Genomic DNA, 24,562 nt, shown 5'->3' with positions numbered 1-24,562 from the left:
CAGAAATTCTCTGAGACAATGCAGAGAGAGCTTAAAATTAAGAGGGCGAGAAATCCCAGGTGTCTGTGTCCCACGTCCCACATCTACTCTGAGATAAATTCTATGGTGTTCACCACTGCTGCCCACCAACATGGTAGAATCATTTCCTGCGCCCTCCCTCTCTTGAAGTTAGGCATGGCCATGCGCCTTGCTTTGTCCAATAAATATGAACAAAAACCAAATGTGAGAACTGAGTGGGAACTTTCAAAGTCAACACACATTTTCCTTTTCCCTCTGCCACAGTAACTTGAAATGTTCCAGACACGGGCGGCGCCTGTGGCTCAGTGAGTAGGGCGCCAGCCCCATATGCCGAGGGTGGTGGGTTCAAACCCAGCCCCGGCCAAACTGCAACCAAAAAATAGCCGGGCGTTGTGGCGGGCGCCTGTAGTCCCAGCTGCTTGGGAGGCTGAGGCAGGAGAATCGCGTAAGCCCAAGAGTTAAAAGAGGTTGCTGTGAGCTGTGTGACGCCACGGCACTCTACCCGAGGCGGTACAGTGAGACTCTGTCTCTACAAAAAAAATAAATAAATAAAATAAAAAAATAATAAAATAATAAAAAAAAAAAAAAAGAAATGTTCCAGACAGTAACTGTCGTCCTAGAACCTGGAGTCCTAGAAAACAATGCAGACTGGAGGCGCCAGCTAACTGGGGTGAACGTGCAGCATGAGTGAGAAATAAACTTTGATTGTGCTAAGCCTCAGAGACTCGAGGAACTTTTGTTACCACAGCATAACCTAGCCTCCCCTGACAGAACTCAAAATTTAACCCGGTCAGAAAAAGGCCTGTTAGTGCAAAGTTAGCACTGACCTGAAACGAAGAGTTTACCCACATCAAACACTCCCCAGTACATGTTCCCTCTTTTTCTCTTTCCCTTTTTTTTTTTTTTTTTGGTAAATAGTGTAATTTTTTTTTTTTTTACTTGTATATGCTTTTTCATGGATTAATCTGTTTTCAGGCTATAATTTATCAGGGTGGTTTTAAAGGCCTATTTTTTAAAAAAAAAGTCTGCTCTTTTTATACCATTTTCCTTAAAAAGTCAAAACAAATATGATTGTCCGTGATGGTGAGACTTTCTGAACCACTGTCCTGCTGGCATAAAGAAGTCTGTACACCTGTGAGAGAGTGTGTATTGGTTTGGAACCCTATTCTAGTATTAAAACCTTATCACACACTTAGCTCCCATGCAATGATTACTTTTTTTTAAGTATCTAAAACTTGATCTTCACCTGAAGTTGTGAAAGGAAAACAAAAGGTATACCAACAGAAGTAGCATAGTTGCCAAAAAAGTTAGTTTTATTCACATTAATAGATTATCAGCTATGGGGAAACAAAGCAAAACTGGAAAAGCTGCCTTCATAGGCCGCTTTTTAAAAAATCCCAGTTTATCACCTTACTATGCAACAACCCCAAAGTAATCCATCCTGCCTATCAGTAACACCACAGCCTCGTGGCTGGGTGGGAAACACACATGCTGGGGCTCCACAGAGACGCTTGGCCCCAACTAGCCACGTGTCTTCAGGAAAAACCCTCACACTCCTAGACCTTAGTTCCCTCATTTTTAAAATGAGAGGAGTCCTCTCTAGCTTTAAAATGCAGATTCTTTGACTCTAACCAGCTTGTTTAGAACTCCACAGGCACACAAATAATTCAGAGTTAGGTTTCTGGAGGAAGTGAGGGAGGCTCAGCGTCCTTGGGCAGGAGGGGCAATGAAGGCCTGCCCCGGACAGAAAGGACTGGGACGGTGAGGGACACAGCACCAGAGTTCTGCTTCCAAACTGAACCAAAGCAGAAACAATGAGATTCAAGAGAGCCCTGGGTCAGTCAGGCCACATTATGTGGTGCAGACAAAAAACGGGGACTGACTGGCTTAATGTAGTATCACTTAGGGAGACAGGGCAGATGACAGCTGAACACAGGTCAGCACTGCAACACTTGAATGGAAAGATGGCACGTTGTCTGCTAGGACTGCTGCCCCTGGTGGGCAGGAGCTCTTCCTCCCACTGTGCATGACTACCAGCTGTGTGGGAAATGAGAGCTGAAAGACAAGGTCAAAGCTCTTCCACTCAGTGGTTTAGTCTGCAAAAGTGCCAACTACTGAGTAAATTACCACATTCACAGATATGAGGAGGTAAACCTGTAAACAAGATGGTATCATAAAGGAGAAAGAGAAACCAAAGGACAATCCAGGAGGGACAGCAGTGGTGGCAGACATTACACTTAAGAAGGAAACAAGTATCACATTTCATGAATCTGAAACAATCTACTCAGGGAAGTTACCTTATCTTCCACCACTAAAGCTCTGTAGGTCTATCCAGGGTGATTCAAATGCGATTCCACTAGGCACTAATTGCCCATTCAAATTCCCGTAATTCATGACTTACACTGAATGAACAAAAATAGCTTCTACTTTTTATAAATAATCAAAAGTAAAAATAAAACAATAACCTGAAAACCTAGCAATTGCCACTAACTACTTAAAAAGCTATATTACTTTTCTTCCTGGTGATTAAGCCACTTTGTTCCCCCAATGAAACTTTATGCACCATTAAAATTATTATTACTAATATTATTCTTATTTTAAGAGCTTTATATTAATATGTTTTTTTCTATTACAGATACCATATGTTTTTTTTTTTTTTTTTTTTTTTTTTTTGTAGAGACAGAGTCTCACTTTAGGGCCCTCGGTAGAGTGCCGTGGCCTCACACAGCTCACAGCAACCTCCAATTCCTGGGCTTAAGCGATTCTCTTGCCTCAGCCTCCCGAGTAGCTGGGACTACAGGCGCTCGCCACAATGCCCGGCTACTTTTTGGTTGCAGTTTTTGGTTGCAGTTTGGCCGGGGCCGGGTTTGAACCCGCCACCCTCGGTACATGGGGCCGGCGCCCTACCGACTGAGCCACAGGCGCCGCCCCGATACCATATGTTTTTGAAATTCCATCAGTTATCCTCATGAGGAGGTTGTAAGATTACACGTATATTGTCAACTTTATTTTTTCTACTGTACCAATTTAAGCATAGAAATTTTAATTTCCTCAAAGTAATATCAAGTTCAGGAAGCCTATATGTCCAAAAATAACAATAATCTCATTTTTTTGTTTGGACTTGAAAAATGAGATCTGGCCAAATTCTCAGATAACTGATACCTTCAGGAATTCTCTCCAGCTCTGCTTTCTAAGAACAGTTTGGCCTCCAGATTAGGCCTGTGGAGCTCACAGAACATTACAGAGGCAAGCACAGAATCAGGGTAGGAGGGACTAAACATGTGTCCCCCCCACCCAGCCCCAATGTTGAAGCCTTAATCCCCTCAATGTGACAGTATTTGGATACGGGGCGTTTAGGAGGTAATTAGATTTAGTGGAGATCAAGAGTGGGACCCCAGGAGGAGACTAGGGTCTTTACAGGAGGGGGAGGAGAGCCCAGGGATCCCCCCCCTCTCTCTCTGCCATGTGAGACAGAGAGAAGGCAGCGTCTGCAGCCAGGAGGAAAGTCTCTCCCAGAATGTGGCCGTACTGGCACCCTGGCCTCTGTCTTCCCAGCCTCCAGAACGGGAGAAACAGGATGTCTGTGGTTTAAGCCACCCAGAGACACGAGAAGTCTGAGTTGTGTTTTAAACGTGAAAATGCACATCCGAAGCAAAAGGGAAAAGAAACCCACCCCTGAAAACGCGGTGTGCGGAGTCTGATGCTGAACTCTTCATTCCACCTGTTCACTGGCCCGGGACAGAGCCACAGGGCAGGACGCTCAGGGCTCCTCCCTGCCTTCTCATAACCGATTCTCTCACCTGCAGTTTCCTCTTCTTCCTGGAGAGGCTTCCTGTCCAGTCGCTGATCCGTCGCATCCTGGCTTTGAGCGTGTCCTTCTTGGCAGTGTCCTCGGTTAAGGCTTTGGGCCTGCGGCAGGGCAGGGTGAAGGAGCCGTACTGGACGGGGTCCCTGTGCGCCACTCGGGAGGGCACGTCCATGTCGGAGGCGAAGGAGACGCGGGCGCCCAGGTACTCGTCGGAGAGGCGGACCCCCGACGGGGACAGGCTCCCCGGCGCCGCGTCGCTGTACAGGTCCCGCAGGGAGCACAGGGACGCACTTTGGCTGAAAGGCTTTTTGGTGTCGCCAGGCGGGAAGCTGGCGTGCGGGCCGGGGTCGGGCGTGCCGGGGGCCGGGGAGGAGCCGTCGGCCTCGCTCAGCTCCCAGGCGTTGCCCCACGGGGCGTCGTACCAGGAGGACTCGGAACTCAGGGAGCTGCCTTTGCTGGAGCGCAGCCGGGCGTCGGCGGGCGCAGCGCGGCGGCCGGGCGGGGACTCGGGGGACTCGGCCTGGCCGGCAGCTGACCCCGGCGCCCCCGAGGCCGGCGAGGGCGAGTAGCGCAGCAGCCGCACGGGGCCGCCGGCCGCCTCGCCGGGCGCCCTGCCCGGGCTGCCGCTGTGGAACTCGACCCGCAGGCAGCCGTCCAGCTTGCCCAGCGTCCTGATGAGCACGCGGGGGCTCCGGCCGCCCTCGCCCGGCGGCGCGCAGGCCAGGCGCTCGCTCCTCCCGTAGCAGGTGAGCAGGCGGCTGCCGCAGGCCCTGGAGGGGACGTGGCTGTCTGCGGGCTGGTGGCCGGCGCAGAGGAAGCCGTTCTCGGGGGAGAAAGCAGCATTGCTGCCCTGGAAGTCGTTTCCCGGGGCAATTGCCCTGTGCTTGGAGCAGGCAAGGCCTTTGGAGGATTTGCTCGTGGGTCCCCCGAGCCTGGATGCGTAAGGCTGATTGCTCTTGAAGTGGGAAAGGCAGCTTCGGGCCAGCGACCTCGACTTGTAGGCCGCCCCGCCGCTTCCGTGACCCCACCCGTGCAAGGACTTCTCGTCTTTTGCATGAGAGCCGCGTATTTTCAGGGAGCAAGGCTTTTGCTTAGCACCAGTAACCGTATTGCTATGATTTTTAGATCCTTGGAGGGTATACTGACTCTCAGAGTTCCCCATCGTAACCTAAATTAAGAACAGTTGCATCAGTATGAACCATGATCTAAATTACATTCCATTATGACAACTTTCCAAAAAAAAAAAAAAAAGTTCTACACATTACACAGGAAACAAGCAACTTCTTTCCATTCCTGGCACATCTCACTGAGTAAGGGCAAGAATTACTGAACCGGTTTTCCCTACTGTACCAGGCTGCTTATTAGCCAGACAGATAATATTGCATCCTTGTACGCTATTTTCAATACATTCATAGTTGTGCAATGTTAATTTAGAAATTGAACAGACACAAAAATCAGCTTAAGGAAGAAATCTCCTTCAGCCTTATTGTTGGCAAGCCTTTAACCAATGATTCTTGAACAGAAAAACTGGAAAAGTACCTTTACTGTATCAGTTCAAATACATAGATTGCAGTGATCGGATACATTTTCACTATAAATCAACTATTGGTAGAGATAAAACATTACCATAATATAAGAGATTTTTACTCAAAAACAACATTTTGGGGTTTTTTTGTTGTTGTTGAGATAGTCTCACTTTGTCACTCTCGGCAGAGTACCATAACATCACAGCTCACAGCAACCTCAAACTCTTTGGCTTAAGCAATTCTCTTGCCTTAGCCTCCCAGTAGCTGGGAGTACAGGGGCCCGCCACAGTGCCTGGCTATTTTTAGAGATAAGCTCTGGATCAGGCTGGTCTGGAACTCCTGAGCTCAGGGAAGCCACCTGCCTCGGCCTCCCAGAGTGCTAGGATCATGGGTGTGAGCTACCTTGAAAACTACCAAATTCGTAATAACCATGACTCTAGGTACCAGGCTCTGCTGGCTACTCTAGGAATACCTCAAAAGAAAAGAACCAGAAGTCCTCAAAAACAAGGCTGAGATGAAAAATGGGGAGAGGGGAAAAATAAGAGCTCTCATTTCAGACAGAAAAAATATGTTAGAGCTTTTCTAAAGACTCAGGCATCCTCACATTAGAACACGATCAGAGAAAAAAAGTCTGAAGCTGACTTGTTAGAACATGGGCATCAGAAAAAATTATTAGATCCTTTTACTTCCTTTTAAAACTCCAATTTGCTCAAGGAATTCATTGGTTAAGCCAAACTCAAAGTGAAATTGCTATTGTGTTGAGACAGGGTCTTGCTCCATCACCCAGCCTAGAGTGCCATGGCATCCTCATAGCTCACAGCAACCTCAAACTACTGGGCTCAAGCGATCCTCCCACCTCGGCCTCCCAAAGTGCTAGGGTTATAGGCACGAGGCAAGGCACCCGGCCTCCAAAGTAAATTTGATTGAAATCTCCCCTCTTGGTTTTTCCTTCTAACCAGGATTTACTATTTCAGACAAGGCGGAGTTGATGCTCTCCAGTTGTTTCCAAATATATTTAATAAGCTTTTTGTTTGAGAACGTAAGTCCACAAAACAGAAGTCAAATAGATTGACTTTTCTTCGGTGGCAGTTATCAAATACTTTAAAACCAAAATCACAGGACCAAATAATTAAACCTTTCCTCATTACCTTAATCACAGTCATGCAGTGTGATGTGAGCCACAACACACGGGAGCTGGCTTTACCTCAAGTGCAGTACTTGCTCTGAGGGAGCTGAATGGCCAGCTGGCTTTACATGGTCCTGGGGTGAGGCAGCACATTTAACAAACATGGGAAGTTACTCCACGAAGCCATCCTGCAAAACAGAAACAGGAGAAAATTCTGATCAAGTATTTTACACCACACTCTCAAAGTGAAAAGGAAGGTTTAATGTAAATTGTCTGAAGAAACAACAGGTGTCCAGGACCTGTCAATAAATGATAAATGAAATTTCATAATAAATGAAATGTCTGTGAAGTGCTTGATTTGTCTGGGTTGTTTAGAAGATGTGACAGAAGCCAGAACTGCCCGTCCAATCTGGTAAAGGCCACCAGCTCAACACAGTCTGCAGTGGAACACATGCCTCTGTCAGGGAGAGCAGGAGAGAGAGCCAGCGAGTCACGCGTGGTCTGTCACCACGGCCAGGAACACGGCCCTCTGACTCACTGCAGGAGCACCTCCTGACCTGACCAAAGCCATCCACTGTTCTCTATTTGACTTGACAGTAAAAACAAAACTCAGAATGCAAAATCACAGTGAACAGTCCCTGACTAAAACTACTTAGGTCTGAGAGGTGACCTCATATTATGAGATTAAAAGTTTTTCTCCAGCTTATGTTCTTAGGGGCAAGAGGCCATGTCTGACGATAAGGCAGGGTTCCTGGGAGGGTGGGGGAGGACAGCAGAGATGGGAAATCTGCTAGAGTCCAGACTCACCGCGAGACACAAAGCCACACACACAGTGGTGAGGGTTCAACGGGGACCGTGTAGCTTCTTTTAAAGATTTTATTTGTGATTGTGGTAAAAGATGCCTAACAAAATTTCCCATCATAACCATTTTTTTTTTTTTATTGTTGGGGATTCATTGAGGGTACAATAAGCCAGTTACACTGATTGCAATTGTTAGGTAAAGTCCCTCTTGCAATCACCCATCATAACCATTTTTAAGTTTACAGCTCAGTAGTGTTAAGTGCATCAGTGTTGTTTTGCAACCATCACCAACATCCATTTCTGGAACTCTTCATCTCGCAGAAGTGAAACACTCTACCCCTCAAACAGACACTCCCCCCACGCCATTGTACTTTATGTGTCTATGAATTTGACACATTAAGTGGAAGTATTTGCCTTTGTGTAATAGGCTTATTTTACTTAGCGTAATGTCCTCAAGGCTCATCCAAGTGATAGCAGGTGTCACAATTTCCTTCCTTGTTAAGGCTGAACGACATTCCATTAAATGGATGTATGTTGGCTAGGCACTCATACTGGCACTGTGGGAGGCCCAGGTGGGAAAGTCACTTGACAACAGGAGTTTGAAACCAGCCTAAACAAGAGTGAGACCCCATATCTACCAAAAATAGAAAAAAATCAGCCAGGTCCCAGCTACTCAGGAGATGAAAGCAGGAGGGTCTTTTGAGCCTAGGAGTTAAGAGATTGCTGTGAGCTATGATCACCATCCTTGCATTCTACCTGTCTCAAAATAAAATAAAATAAATGTATACATGTTTATCCATTCATCCATCCATAGACACTTGGGTTCCTTGTACCTCTCTGCTATTGAATAATGCTGCTGTGATCACAGGTGTTTAAAGCTCTCTTCGAGACCCTCTTTCAATTCCTTTGGGTACATACACAGAAGTGGAAATACGGGATCATCAGGTTATTCTATTTTTAATTTTAATTCTTCATGCTGTTTTCCACAGCAGGGGCACCATTTTACATGTCCACCAACTGTGCACCAGGGTTCTAACTCTTCCATATTCTCACTCCTACTTGTGATTTTCTGGATTGTTGATAGTAACCACCCTAAAGGACAGAGGTGGCATCTCATATAGTTTTCATTTGCATTTCTCGAATGATTAATGATGACCATCTTTTCATGTGCTTTTTGGCTGTTCTGTATTTTCTTTGGAGGGTGCAATAGTGACTTTTAAAGTTAACAAGAGGCAGCTGGGCATGGGCTGGCTCATATCTGTAATCCCAGCACTTTAGGAAGCTGATGCAGCAGAATCCAATTGCTTGAGCTCAGGAGTTCAAACCAGCCTGGGCAACACAGTGAGACCCCTCCATCTCTACAAAAAAAAATAAAAAATTAGCTGGCCATGATGGCACGCACTTGTAGTCCTAGTACTCGGGGGGTTGACATAGGAAGATTGGAGTGGGAGGCTGCAGTGAGCTGTGATCACACTACTAGTCTCCAGCTTAGACAACAAAGTGAGACCCTGTCAATCAATCAATCAATCAATCAATAAATACAGATAGGCTAAATGAGAGTGGACGCAATGATGCTGGACCTAAGTTCCTCTAATAAGGCCGAAGACAAATCTCCTGCCTGAGTCTATCCGCACGAATACATTTAAAATGTAAAAAAGAAATGTCAAATAGATTTTTCACATAGCCATCAGCAGGAAATCTAATAGTTCATTAGAGTCTATTAACACTGAGGCCAGCTTCGAACTAAAGAGGCCTGAAATGGGGCTTGCTAATGCTACCGGCATTCACCTTTTAAGGGGTCTCTCCCACATCTGAAAAAGGGACAGCTACCTTTTAGGATGAGCTGACTCACCCTAAAATGTGGCCCCATTTCTGACACCACAGCTGGACCACAAGAACTCCTAACTTTTAAAAATTCAAAACCTGAGCTGTTGGTCTTTCTCAGCAACCCTTTTATTTCCTAAGGCCATGGTGCTCAACCTTCCTAATGCCTCCTAATGTTGCAACCCTTTAATGCAGTGCCTCATGTTGTGGTGACCCCATCATAAAATTATTTTCATTGCTACTTCGTAACTATAATTTTGCTACTGTTATGAATCATAATGTAAATATCCGATATGCAGGATGTCTTTTCATTGTTACAAAGGGTTGAGAACCACTTAACTAGGGAACTGAGAGTGCCCAAGAAGGCCCTGGCTGCTCCTGCTTCAACCTTCACAGTGACTTGACCAGAGGGAGCCTGTGTTTGTTTACTTTTGTTCAGACCCAGGTTCAGGAGTGCCCCTGGAGCTGGAAGGCTCCTGGCCACCTCTCCTTTGTCAGCCCTTCCGCTCACAAAACAGGACCAACTCTCCAAAACTGCTGCTGGGAGGCTGGCGGATCGAAAGCCCTGATTCAAAGCTTCAGTGCTACTCTGAGGAGCAGGTTGAAATCTAAACTCATCTTACTACTTTGCGATTAAATAGCTGAATTTCTTATTTCATAGGATATTTCAAAACACACAGCAAGAGCCCCATCCTTTACTGGTCACTGTGAGGCAGCCTGAACTTGGGGGCTCACGATAAGCGCTCAGTAAACACCTGTTGAATTGAAGAAGGCAACTTCCCATGGGAGAAGGTTGATGTGGCCCCAGACCAAGAGCAAGAATCCTCTCTCCTGGGTATGGCTGAAAGACTGATGTACACGAATCCAGGAGCACATGTTTCCATAATTAAGCTAGTACAGCCCAGATGAGCCAGCAGAGAGGGACAGAGTGAAAACATGCCCATTTTACACAGGCACAATGCCAACCAGCTGTTCCTCACATCTGGTCAATTCAGGCGGGGGGGGGGGGAAGCAGCCTTAAACTGGAAGAGTTTGTCCAATATTTATGAGAAATTTATTGACAGATGGGTAATCTCTGAGGGAGACTATAATTATTGTCCCTCCAAAGTTTGACAAATTGAACAAATATTTACCTGTCATGCTTCAGCTATGATTTTTTTGTCCGAAAGCCAGGGACTATATAGGTCAAATTTTCAGTCACCTGTGGCCTCCTGACTCTTTTACCAAGGAGGATTTTGTGGTAATCAAGTTAAAAGGTTTTTATTGCTGTTGAAAGAAAGGGGGCTGAAAAACTTTTTTAAAAAGCAGATTTCCTGTGAACCATTTAAAAAAAAGAAAAACAGCTTAAAAGGGCCTGGTATCTACAAATAGCAACAGTACATATTAGGCACAATAACATGCAAACATGCGTATGAAAGTCTGCTAACCTGCAAAGGCACACGAGAGAGAAACTAACCTGAAATAACACACACGAGACATGTAAAAAAATCGCTTAGACCTTTGGCTGCATTCCCTTCCAGTCCCCATTTCACAGGATTGTTCTCTACCTTTTTAAACTAAAATCACAAACAAGAGTGCAAGTTTTTTCTTTCTTAAAAAATCATCATCAATAACCACACCATAAATGTCCAGTGATGCAGAGGAATTTCAGAAATACAGCCCCACAATCCCAACAGCCACTGTACCTACGGAATCCCAGCCAAAAAAATAACTTTCAGGAGGAAATTCTAGACTTACCTTTTCTTCATTTGCTTGAACCAAGCTCGAACTGATGTTCAAGCTCCAAAGTCTCTACTCTCACACAGTGGGGGGATTGACAGCAAACTGAAATCTCACCCTTTGCTTTGTCTCCAGGCTGAGCCTGAGCCGGCTGCCAGACAGGAGGAGAACAAGGGGACCCAAGGGGCAGATGGTGCTGTGACAGGGCCTGCAAGGAGGGCTCAGAGCCACTGCCACAAAAGCAGATTTATGACTGGGCAAGACACTCAAAGGAAGCTCAAGTTCTACCACCAGGAGACACCAACAGGCTTCACATCATTCCAGAGAGATCTGAACTAGGACCCTCACCACTGTCCACAGAGAGTATTTCAGATAGAGGACAGAAGTCAGGTTGGAAAAGTACCAGTCACCGTTAACCTTAACCATAGCCCACTTGGTCCCCTTTATTTGGGGTGGGGCAGGGAGAGCCCGCTCATTAGGGAGACCAGTCTCGGCCTTCTAGCCTGGTTTGCGTCAGGGAACCTGGGCAAAGGCCTGCTCTTTCCCTTCCCAGCACATGAGACTCAGGAGAATCACACTTTCTGGATTTCATATTCCTCATTTGCTTTTTTATCCCTTATTTGAGGATAAAAATATATCAGCCTTACCTACCTCATCGACTGAGAATCAAGTATGGAAATGTCTGTATAACCACCTAAAAACTGTGAAGTGCGACACCAATACACAGCACAACTACTCCTCTTAGTTATAAACCTATTATGTGCATTATTATATCAGATCTTACTTAAGTAGACTGTCATTTCAGATCCTTCATTACCTATTAATTACTAATTAAATATTACATAGACCGACATTTATATATGAAATATCCTGTGTCCTATTGTCTGATTTTGATCAATTCCCCAAATTATTACAGCATATAAAACTACCTAATGTGCAAGTACTATGTCAAATGTCAAGAAAACCGACACAAGCCACACTCCTGCAATATTAGATGCTCACGTTAGAAAGTGTAAGAAAATAACCTGAACATCCACTGAACGACTGGTATTACCTTAAAGTGATCATTCTCAACGAGGGCAAAGGTACTTGGTGTGTCTGGAGACAACTCTGGTTGTCACACTGGTACCCACTACTGGCATTTAGGGGGTTAAGGCAGGGATGCTGCTAAACCTCCAGCACCAGACAGCTCCCCCCAGCATGTAAGTATCTGGCCCAATAGGTCAATAGTGGCGAGGCTGAGAAACTCTGCCCTCAAGTTTTATAATTGCCTGTGCCACTAATGCTGTTAAAATACAAGGACAAATGCATCTAAAAATCTAAAATAAAAGCATTCAACTCTGTCCAGGATCCAAACTCACTAGTGAACTCTGTAAATATTGCTGGGATCTGTTTCTCTCATCTGAGTCCACGAGCTACACTCAGAAGGCAGGAACTGAATACCAGCACTCAAGGAACTCAATTCTAATCATCAGACTGGAGCCCCATTTGTATAAAGGACGGGCAAAAGGAACATCTGGTCTCTATAGAAGTAATGCTCAGGAAGAGTAATCCTTACAAATAAAGTAGGCAGAAAGCAAGCTGCTGAGAAGGGCCTCAAAGGCCAGGCTTCCATTGTTGGGCCCCTGGGGCCCCTTGCAATTCAGCAGAACTCCTTCCAAACACATCTTAACAGATGAATGGATAAGCCCATCATGCCCTCAGAGGGGGATCTTGGTTGACAAGCATGGCTGGCATTCAACAAGGGGGAAAGTAATAAATTCCACAGAGACAACAGCCCAGCTTTTTGTCCAGTTCATCACCTTAGTAAAGTCAATTTATCACAAACAGGATCTGGGCACTCACACCTGTTTTATAAATGTCCTAACATCTGCTTATAGAAGGCTAACCACACTATGGGTCATGGTCCACTGTTGGGTCATGAAATTCATTTAATAAATTGACATCAGTTTTTTAATATTACCTTTGGAACAGAACAGAGGACAGAATGCAATAAATAGAACAGAATGCATCCCAAGAAGGATAAAAATCATTTTACGAAACTAAACTTTTGTATGTGTTTGTGTGTTTGTCTATACTCTGGGTTGTGGAGTAAAATTATACCTTCTTGAGTAGTGGTCAAAAAAAAAAAAAAGTTTCAGAAACAATGACTTATAAAACCTCAAGTGACAGTTTTGTCAGAATGGCACATCTGTTCTAATAAAACCCAAGGATGACCAAATTTTTGAGCCTCAAAACATTAATAAAAACAAAGTCATTGTCTAATTGAGATAGAAAGAACCAGGTTGAAAAAAAGGACTTGTGCAGTACTGATGAGCTGCTCTGGATGCTAGAAGTTAGGCCCATACTCTTCAACCTTTTGCATCCTACAAAGGAAGAGAAACGTCCATTGGACATTCAAATTCTCCCTAGGAATGTTAGGAATGACCCTGTAAGAAAGACAGCTGAAATAATGCGTCTGGAGAGATGAGCAGGATGCTGCCAAATGACGAGATGGAGATTGGGGGGACCTGGTGCCCCACAACCACGTGCTGAATTCACAAGTGAATACAGACGGAATAAAATGCTGTTAAGGACAGTAGGGCCTGAACAGTGTCTGGGACAAAGTCTGGAGGGAGGAAAAAGGGGACAGGGAGGGGAGGGAAGGAAGTGCAGAAGAAGGGAAGACAAGCAAAGCGAGGCTGGACAAGCACCTTCCCAGCAGTCTTCACACACTAACCAACTCCACCATACCAGAATCACCACGGGTGAACCAGCATCTGGGGACACTTTGGGACACCCTCTGGAAAAGGAGCCCATAGCAGCCAACAGCTCAAAGGTCAGGGGGAAAGGCAGCATTGGCAAAGGAGGAAAATGTTCAAAGTGTTGGCAGAAACTTGGAGGACTGAAGTGAAATAAAGTTCCACTCAGCAATTCAGCATGAATGTTTGGAGACCCCCCTCGGAGGGAAACAAATGTGAGAGGTGTACCCCCCTTCCCCAGAGGGGCTCATTATCTTGTGTGGAGGTAAGGAGGCTATCAACACACATGTGGAGAATCAATAAGAGAGAATGTTACAAGTTTAACGGGGCTGAGTTTATGAGAGAGGTGGTGAGTCCAGAAATCCCACAAATATTACTGGTATGTTTTTGGAATGTCAAGTAAATTCAATGTCCTGGCTATGTCTGAGCCATCCCAGAAACTGAAAATATTTCAGGGACCTTAAAAAAAAAAAACCCTTTTAAGCAAAATTACAGAATCCATTTTGGTCTAAAATGAAATAATCCTGGTAAAGATAAAATGTTTTCCTTATTTTTCTTTTGGAAATAATCATCCATTTCACACACTGTCAGTCTCTCTCAAAGATAGTTTTTTTAAAACAACACATCAAATGTTTCGTCTTACTTTGCCTTTTCTGTCATGTCTACTGCAAGTCTCAGCCAAAATGTGTCCAACATCCCGGTCTCTAGAGAGCTTGTACTGTTTGGTGAACACCAGAACCAAAGATTCAAAAGATTTAAAGATCTTATCAAAACTTTTAAATAGCCAAGCACAGTAGCTCATGCCTGTAATCCTAGCACTCGGGGAGGCTGAGATGGTTGGATTGTTGGAGGTCAGGCATTTGAGACCAGCCTGAGCAAGAGTAAGATTTCATCTCTTAAAAAAAATAAATAAATAAAAAATAGCCAGGCATTGTGTCAAGCACTTGTAGTCCCAGCTACTTGGGAGGCCCAGGAGTTAGAGGTTGCTGTGAGCTGTGATGGCACCAAACTCTACTGAGGGCAACAAAGTAAGACTCTGTCTCAAAAAAAAAAAAAAAATCAAATAAACTCTTTTGTAACTTTTATAAACATGAGATGTAAAACTGTTAGCATGACTTTTAAATAATCTTTTTTTACCTCTGTGAGCTACAGTCCAAAGCTTCAGCACGGTAAGCACTCCCCAAGCTTCACAAGATCTCAAACAGAAGATGGTGCATTGGAAGGCAGATTCTAGGTTATAATTGACATTGAGGATAATGGCGTGGTAAGCACTCCCTGAGCTTTGCCCATTTGTGCATTGAGAGCCCAGGCTGCATGCACAGGGCTTCTCACTGGCTACAGAGATCTGCATGGGTGTGTGTGTGTGTGTGTGTACAAGGCACATGCTTCAGGAAATCAGAAGCAGACACCATACCCCAAAACCTCAATCACATTCTGTGACTAAAATATACCCCAGTAATTGTACCAAGTTATTCTTGGCAAAACACATTTCTGCATTATACACTGTTCCATTTAACTTAAAGAAGGAATAGGCTTAAACTCCTCCTTCAAATAAGCACTTTCCCCGCCCTCATAAATATGTGGCTATTCTACATGGACCAGGGCTAGAGCCCTACTGGAAAGTTCACTCCCCTAAGCTGGTGTCTCAAGTCTTAAATGTCAGTTGTCCTTGAGCCTGCAAGTAAAATTAAACCATGCGTGGCTGAAATTTTCCTTCATTTATATGATTGTTCACAACAAACCTGATAAGACTTTAGCTAACGGCTTTACAAAAACTTTCAGGAGATAAAACCAAAAAAAAGTGTGCAGCATTAGTAGGTACAGTTTAAATTTCCTGATTTACAGGAATACCAAAATGTTGATATCCAAGATAGATGAGCACACGGAGGGAAGGAAAAAGATCTAAAATATTCTCACTTAGAAACCTAAAAATAGACCTGCCATTCGATCCTATAATTCCTTTACTAGGTTTATACCCAGAAGTCACAATATAACAAAGACATCTGTACCAGAATGTTTATTGCAGCCCAATTCATAATTGCTAAGTCATGGAAGAAGCCCAAGTGCCCATCGACCCATGAATGGACTAGCAAATTGTGGTACATGTATACCGTGGAATATTATGCAGCCTTAAAGAAAGATGGAGACTTTACCTCTTTCATGTTTACATGGATGGAGCTGGAACATATTCTTCTTAGTAAAGTATCTCAGGAATGGAAGAAAAAGTATCCAATGTACTCAGCCCTACTATGAAGCTAAATTATAGCTTTCACATGAAGGCTATAACCCAACTATAGCACAAGACTATGGGGAAAGGGCCAAGGAAGGGGAAGGGAGGGGGAAGGTTTTGGTGGAGGGAGGGTGATGGGTGGGGCCACACCTACGGTGCATCTTAGAATGGGTACAGGCTAAACTTACAGGCAGAATACAAATGTCTACATAAAATAACTAAGAAAATGCCATGAAGGCTACGTTGAACAGTTTGATGAGAATATTTCAGACTGTATATGAAACCAGCACATTGTACCCCTTGATTGCACTAATGTACACAGCTATGATTTAACAATAAAAATAAATTAATTAAAAAAAAAAGAAAAAAGATCTAAAATATTCTCAAAGCTGGTCCGTGCCAGGGCAACACCAGCACAAGACCCCTAGTAGCTTGTACAATATCTCTGTTTTATAGAAAAGGGAACTTTAGCCTGTAGGCTTTTTGAGACAGAGTCTCACTATGTCACCCCCAGTAGAGTGCTATGGTGTCACAGCTCACAACAACCTCAAACTCTTGGACTTAAGCGATTCTCTTGCCTCAGCCTCCCTAGTAGCTGAGACTACAGGCGCCCGCAACAACGCCCGGCTATTTTTTGTGGCAGTTGTCATTGTTTAGCTGGCCCAGGCCGGGTTCAAACCCACCACCCTTGGTGTATGTGGCTGGCGCCCTACTCACTGAGCTACAGGCACCAAGCCTAGGCTTTAAATAATTTGACAAAGATCACTGACAGGTAAAGGAAGGAATCAAACATAGATCTTTTTAATCTTTTTTTTTTTTTTTTTTTTGTAGAGACAGAGTCTCACTTTACCGCCCTCGGTAGAGTGCTATGATGCCACAGGACTCACAGCAACCTCTAGCTCTTGGGCTTCCACGATTCTCCTGCCTCAGCCTCCCAAGCAGCTGGGACTACAGGCGCCCGCCACAACGCCCGGCTATTTTTTGGTTGCAGTTTGGCCGGGGCTGGGTTTGAACCCACCACCCTCAGTAGATGGGGCCGGCGCCCCACTCACTGAGCCACAGGCACCACCCCTTTTTAATCATTTTTAAAATGTATATTATGTCAAAGTATAATTTTAAATTCTTCTGTACCTTTTAATCTGAAAAATTTCATTTTTATTTAAGAAGTACAACTTAACCTTCAGGGTCCCCTTTGAGAAGAGTGATGTCATCAGTCTGTCCTGTGTACATAAGACACTGAAAAGGCCCTTCTCTGGGGGCGTCCTTTCTCGGAGCAGCAAAAGCTTGCCTAGGAGGGGGTAGCAGGTGAGAATGAAAAAAAAAAAAAAACATTGAAATTTTAAGTTTACTAAGGAGCTTTCAGGTTCAAGTAGCTATTCTATCCTACTGCTTTTACAAAGATTGTACAAATGAGAATTCTGTTTTCTTGATACTTTAAGCTTCACGGTCATTATCCTCAGTATCAACTATAACTTAGAATACACCTTCTAAAGGCTGGGGGGATGGGGCATGGCCATCAAGACCAAGAGGGAAGGACAGGAGAGGACTCTGCTCAAGCCCACAGAATTACCAAGCTTCAGAATTACCTGAAGCTCCAGTTCCCTTCAGCGCTGTATCATCTAAAGACTATTTCCTTAATAAAGGAAATATCCTCAAGTAAAATATGAAATTTACATTTTTAAGATAAAATATAAGCATCCAAGGATATTTAGCATTTCACTGGGGCTGCAGCATCAGGCTTCCTAGGGGGATACACTGTCAAGGATTCATGTGATTTAGGTGAATAAATACCGTGTGCTAGACAGTGTCCTAGGCCCTGAGGACTCATGGAACTTGGAGTGGAGAGAGAAGAACAATAAACGAGGGAAATAAATCTTATATGCCCAACGTGATACCCCCTTTAGTATAACAGCACAGAAGGGCAAGGCTGAGTGGGCAGTGTGGAGGGAGAGCGCTGAAGGTTTCAAGGGCAGTAGGGGATGACAGTTTAAGCCAAGGCCTGTAGGAGGGAGCCCATGCGGACTCGGGCAAAAGCCGTCTAGGCAGAGGCACCAGAAAAGTGTGCCAGGACAAGAGGAGCCGGAGGGGTCAGACAGGGGACACACAGCCTGCGGGTGCAGTCCTGAGGGACATTTTAAGGACTTCAGCTTTTGCACTGAGGTTGCAAGTCATAATCAGAGGGTTGTGACAGAGAAGGCTCATCATAGCACATGTTTTTAAAAAGAATCAGTGTGGCTGGTGTGTTGATCTGGACCATCAGCAAAGATCACTGACAGGTGAAGGAAGAAAAGTGGAAGCGGTGAACCCGCCAGCTTCTCACACGATGCAGGTGAGGGACAGTGCAGTCCAGGAGTGGGTGGGAGAGGCACAGGGGCAGGCGGCTCTGGACACAGGCAAAGGGACAGCACCAAGGCCCGGCGGGAAGGGTGGAAGTAGGAGAGGCAGAGTCTGGGAAGCCTGGGGGAGGGCGGGGAGCTCGGTGGTGGCCCAGCAGGGTTTGAGGCATCTGTTGGGTATTTGAGTGGACGTGCTCAGTGCACAGCCGGCTCTGCCACTGTGGAGTTCAGGGCGGAGGTGGGCTACTCAGCTGCATGAAGGTTCAAACAGGAACTGCATCAGCTCTGCATAAGTAAACGAGGGGCAGACAAGAAGTCAAAGGGGCTCCAGGGAACTCCAGCAAGAAGAGGTCCCGGAGATGAAGGGAAATACAAAGCAAAAAGAAGGAGCACTTGGTGAATTGAATAGGAGGAAACCAGTGGAGTGTGACAGCCTCAAAGCCGATGGAAGAAAGTGTTTGAAACATCAGATGCTTCTGATTCCAATAAAAACTGTGAACAGAGTGCTGGATTTAGAGGATCTAGCAACATGGAGGTTGCTGGTGCACATGACGAGAGTACAGTGAGGTGGAGAGGGTGGTCAGGAGTGAGCCCAAGGACGAGGCAGACTGAGCGACCGCTAGGGGGAGGAGGACTGAGCAAGCGTGAGGACGAGGAGGACTAAGTGACCGCTAGGGTGAGGAGGACTGAGCTATCACTAGGGTGAGGAGGACTGAGCAAGCGTGAGGACGAGGAGGACTGAGCAAGCGTGAGGATGAGGAGGACTGAGCGACCACTAGGGCGATGAGGACTGAGCAAGTGCAAAGATGAGGAGGACTGAGCGTGAGGACTAAGAGGTGCGAATGTGAGGACGAACCTGACTGAGCATGAGAACAAGGAGGACCAAGCGGGAGGACAAGGAGGGCTGAGAAGAGGACTGAGCGAGTGTGAGGACGAGGCTCCTGAAACTGAAGATGGCGACTGGGGACAAAGAAAGGGGAGAGGAACCAGATGATGGCTGGAGGGCAGCAAGGGTTGTTACTGTTGTTACTGTGTGTGCACATCTTTAGAAGAAATCCCAGCACGCAAATGAAAACTAAGGAAAATTGGATGTGGCGGTAGGGAAAGGAAATTCCGCAATGTCTTTGAATGGGCCAAAGTGGAAAGAATCTCAGCAGAGGAGGAGTCCGCCAGAGAGCAACTGCCCTCTACCACTACAGAAGCTTCTGGAAAAACATTTGAGAACGAACATTATATGTACAGTAGGCAGCAGGATAAAAGGGCATCAACTCGAGTGAGAAACTCTGATAAATTGTATGTTTTCTTGTAATTGCTATTTTTTCTACTCTAGGTCATATTGTCTTCTTTTTTTAAGTTTTTATCATTTTCCCATTAACACAGGGGTTTGGTTGTTGCTATTGTTGCTTTGACACATTTGCTATCAGCCTATCAATTTTCAATGGTTTTATATATATATATATATTCCCCCCCCATGAATTTGTATACACTTTTCACGAATCTCTGTACTGCCTCCTGGTGTCACGAGTTGCCCTGGCTTACTAGTGTCTGTGTGTGAAGCTTTCTTTCCACTTGTCTTAAGATGCCTTTTCCAACTTCCAGGGGCAGCCACACTTGAGAACAAGTCTATTTTCATTCTCTCAACTCAGTTTATCTCAATTGCCTTTAATCGTATGGCTTTCAGCTTTCGTCTCCATCACCTCCTCACATCTCCATCTTAGAAATCCTGCTCCAGTGATTCTGCAAGCACAGAGTCAAGACAAAGCAGGGTAAGGATTATTTTCACTCACTATTGCTTGAACAATGACCCAGGACTTTTTATCCTTCATTTAAGCCCTAGGAACTCCCTGAACCAATTCATGCTGACACTATCTGTGGAGCCCACCAACATCCCTTTCCTGGAGTATAAATGATAACTTGGTCTATCACTTAATAAGTAAAGTTTATTTTTCCAAAAGTGCCTCACGTTATCTTGTTACTAAAACCCAAGCTCATCTGCCGGGTTTCTGTTCCCCCTTCCACCACCTCTTTTTTGTAGGCACAGAACCAACAAAACCTAAACAGTCTTTTATTGGAATGTGACCAATAGAAGAAAAACTCAGTCTAAGGCTTAAACGGGAAGGGGCTGGCAGATGATGCCTCATCAAAGCTGTCTTACCACACAGGTTGGAGTAACACACGTGTGCCTACAATCCTCTCTGGCAATAGTCAGAGACATGACGGCCACCAACTGACGGTACAGCTTTGAACTTCATTAGGCTATAAGAAAAACAAAAGTCCTTGTCTGTGACAGAGTTTTCAATCTGTCTTCTGTGGTAAGTGGGTAGGTAAACAGATGAAAGAAAGAACCCATAGAAGGGAGGAAGGGAGGAAAGGAAATGGATGTGCATGTAAGTGTGTACACAGTCGCAGGCGCACGCATGTGTGAATACACACATCTTTACTGACTTATTAAGATGTATCAAGATGATGTACCACAGTATTCCCAATTAAAGAAACAGAGTAAGAAAAGGACCGACTGACAGGATACCTGGAGTCTCATCCCAGCTGCGTAAGGAACCACCTCTGGGACTTTGAACACTTCCACTTCCAAAATCACACTTCCGTTCTGTGATTTTTTTTTTTTTTTTTCAGTTTTCCCATTTGAAAAACTGTCAAAGGTCCATTATCAGCTCTCAAATTTTGTCTCTAGATTGCCGTGGACTGTAAATAGCTGAAAATAAGAGCGTACAATTCCTTCCTGGGACACTGACAGTAACGCCTCTAACCTTCATAAGCCTGTTCTAAATAGGACTGAGTAATAAAGAGACAATCCCTGTGATTAGAATTAAACAGCCAGAAATTCAGGTTGATCAGCCATGTGACTAGTACTTTTCGCCATCTTTAACATTGCTGCTATTTCTTTCAATTCTGTACTGTAACTTTTTTTAAGCCCTTCTAAGAAAGCCATTATTACTTAGGCCTATCTCTAAGGCATACTCAATTTCGAAGGAAAGATACAAATTATCCCTTAAAAATGATATTTAAAAAGTGTCCCAAAAGGCATTGTTCTCAATGTTCCATAAAAAGAAATTTTCTTTTTTATATCTAACAGTCGAGCTAAGGAATCTCACCAACCCAATCTCTTTATTATCATCACATAAGTGACTTACAAAGTGGACTAACCCAGGGGCACATACTGACAGGGTTACATACCGTGGCAGATAAAATTTAAGGAGCACAAGCTCTGTGTCCTTTCATTCAATATTTATAGCGGCAGAGGCTGCAGAGACCCTGCACTAACTTGGCAGAAGGAAATATGGCTCTGCTCAAACACAATCTCAGACCACCAAGACAGAATCATCTGTTTTACTTAGTGGGTGAGTGAGGGACCATGTGGGAAAGATAATCTCTCTGCGGGGAGTCTAACCCTTATCTGGCACATCCAGGCATCTTCGCCACTGGCCTGATCTAACAAGAGAGCTTTGCAAGTCACTCCCTGGGCACTAAAGTAGTGAAAGAAGGTGTTATCTGCATTCAAAACAGTACTTCCAGTCTGGTCAGTATGGATTTGAGTCAGAAGTGAAGTCAAAAGACTTCACTTTCTGTCTACATGCTCTGGAAAAAATCAAGTGGGGGACAAGTGTTAATCTGACCAGAGCAGGAGGCAGGCAGTGCCTGCTCTGTTCCTGCTCAAGTATTTTCTGGCTCTGACAGAGCAGCATTTTTTAGATTAAAAAGAAAAGTCATCAGTGACATGTAAACCATTTTGCTGTTAATTCTGACCTACCTGGACCACACTCACCATTCTTCCTTCTCTAAAAGGCTTATCTGTAAAGGAGGTGAAGGAATGGACGGTACACAGTCCTAAGACAGCTGAAAGGGAACATGGGTTGCCCTCCCAAAAATAACTCACAACCTCGCAATACTATAAGGAAACATAAAATTTTAGAACCCCTAAGTGTGACGGAAGGCCATAGTAAAATGCTTCAACGTGTTAGGAAAAACTCAACCGGTGGTTCAGCCATACCATTACATTCCAGAAATTCTATAAATAATCTTCTAAGTTACAATGACTTCAATAAAGCTTCCTATTTCTGTCTTTCTACCTACCAATTTTCTGAGAATTACATGCTTGGCCAAATTAATGTAAAACCAAAGAGGAACTCCAGCACAGCCAGGACTCCTTCATCCCCACTGATAAAGACGGCCTGCACATTCACGAGGACTTGCCCTTCTCATGGTCAGCGCCCTAATGAATGAGCAGCCCCTGATGGATTAGAACACAAATCAATCATTCTACTTAAGCAAGGTTACTCCACCATCACCGGCCCCTAGATTACCAGAGGTTCCATTTCTTTTTCAGAAAGTTCAAGGCAAAAGTTAAACACCACTCAACAGTGAACAACAAATTACAAGTTTGCAAAGAAACTCTGAAACCAAATAGCTCGCTCAGCTAAAAACTAATGCCAGTGAGATTATATAACATCCAGGAAACTACAAAACACGATCTCTCTGCCACATTTTAATTTCCCTTTCTATCCTGAAAAAGATGAACTGGTAAAGATCAAGTAATAAGTCATGAATGCTTCAATGTGATCAGAATGAGACATGGCGCTTTGAGAAACTAGCAAAAACAAAGGCATATCCTATGTACAACCAGAGAGTTAATCAGTAACACGGGGCAGGCAACTTCAATAAATCACCCATAGGTGTTTGAAAGCATACAGACATACTCTGATTTAAAAGTAACAGTTCCCTAGCGCACAGCGATGTGTCTAGCCTCAGTACAAAATAACGTAAAACAAAGCTACATCTGCCTACAAGCACGCACTGCTGAAGGGAGCATCGTGAGAAATGTTTATGTCTCACGTATAAAATGAAGTCTCCACTCCAGAAGGGAGGAAGTAAACATTTATAACCCTTACCTTTGCCAAAATGTTTGGATGTAGCCAGTTTTTCTCAGGGTCTTTTAGCTAATAGGAAAAGTTTCTGGAGTCCATACACACATCCACGAACCCACTGTTGTTTCTGCCTGTGGTAAGCCAGGAAACAGTGTCTAATGCTTCAAGTGCTCGGCCGTTGAGAGCTAAAAACAGATCGTGTGCAATGCTGGATGTATTTTTGTCTGCTAGCTACACACCCTCATCATGTTCAATTTTTTCCATTGGTGGAACAGTATGATGCAGACTTAACCAGAAAGTGGTTTTCCATGGGCTGCCTGAAGCGATTAGCCAGGACGGCCTGCCATCCTGCCTCAGAGCCCAGGCTCGCCCATAAGCGGGCTGTTGTTGGACTTGCACTCCACAATTACCACCAAAGTTCCATAGGAACGCGGCTCCCAGGTCTGCTGAATAAAGGTTTACTCACTTGAAGGGAGCCTGAGCTGCCTTTTTTCAGCCTGTTAGCTGTGGGTGTACACACGCCTAGCAAGCATCCTTGTGTTTAGAGGGGTAGCAGACACACTGCCTCCCAAACCACAGCTGGAATGTTAGAGTCAGAAAGGCCCTGCCCTCTATGGCAGTCCTTAAAAATGACTTTATGATTTGCAAAATATCGGGTGTACCCTTACTCATGTTCTTTGCTGGAATTATTCTTCAAGTCAGCTGACCTACAGTGTTTCACACTGGAAATCCTTGTTCCCTCAACATGGTGCTATTTTATCAAAACTGTGTCCATTAAATTACCTTAAATAAAAGTTATACACTAGAGGTTTTGAGTGCTTAAGTCTATTTCCTTTGATGACAGACCTTATGTTTATAGACTACCCCCCAAAATATGGCAACATTTTCGCATCATTTTCTTTTTTTTTTTTTTTTTTTTGTGGTTTTTTTGGCCGGGGCTGGGTTTGAACCCGCCACCTCCGGCATATGGGACTGGCGCCCTACTCCTTGAGCCACAGGCACCACCCTCACATCATTTTCTTATAGTATTTATCGTGGCGTTGGGGGGCTGCTGAATGGAAGAACAGGATCAATCTTTGTGGTAGTGTTTAAATTTTTTATTCTATAAAAGAAAAGATTTTAATCCGATATTTCCAAGATGTACACATTCTAAGTGTGCAGATACACAAGTAATCCTGTATAAGTGTGAAGCAAGAGCTTTTTACAGTAATACCGTCATTATTTTTAAAATGACCTACACAATGTAACAAGATTCTTCCTTAATATTATAGACCAGACTTTACCATAGACAGTTAAAATTTTAATTCCTTATCTGGATTAAAAAAAACATATCTTTACAAACACATACATACTACTTATGCAAGGCGATGTATCACACATAGAGATGAACAAAATTCCTCTCCATATGTAGTCAGTACACCCTAGAAGGTATATCTTCTAATCCTAACTGTCAAATAATAAGAGCCATTACTAAGATCATCAGTCTAGTAGCTATAAAAATTAGTTTAACCTCCACAAAAACTTAAATGTGAACACGGGACCAAGGAGTATTA

At 44.3% G+C, this 24,562-nt stretch overlaps 1 protein-coding gene across 10 annotated transcripts in view; it reads right to left on the bottom strand.

Annotated features, from left to right (window-relative positions):
- The window catches only part of TIAM2 (TIAM Rac1 associated GEF 2), a 220,952-nt gene that overhangs the window by 96,162 nt on the left and 100,228 nt on the right, over nucleotides 1-24,562 (bottom strand). For 6 of the 10 annotated variants that reach the window (XM_053592932.1, XM_053592935.1, XM_053592931.1 and 3 more), the window contains 2 exons: nucleotides 6,557-6,666; nucleotides 3,819-4,994 (listed from right to left, as the gene is read on the bottom strand). In XM_053592932.1, the coding sequence (XP_053448907.1) occupies nucleotides 3,819-4,994; nucleotides 6,557-6,631 (1,251 nt within the window). In that variant the 5' untranslated portion in view covers nucleotides 6,632-6,666. Of the gene's footprint in view, nucleotides 1-3,818; nucleotides 4,995-6,500; nucleotides 6,667-24,562 lie in introns of all 10 variants that reach the window. The other 4 variants (XM_053592938.1, XM_053592939.1, XM_053592940.1 and 1 more) reach the window with 2 other exon arrangements.

This window comes from Nycticebus coucang, chromosome 5 (genome assembly GCF_027406575.1).
Source record: "Nycticebus coucang isolate mNycCou1 chromosome 5, mNycCou1.pri, whole genome shotgun sequence".
Taxonomy (NCBI): Eukaryota; Metazoa; Chordata; class Mammalia; order Primates; family Lorisidae; genus Nycticebus; species Nycticebus coucang.
Note: the sequence above shows the minus strand (reverse complement) of the source record. Positions and strands in the feature narration are given on the sequence as shown.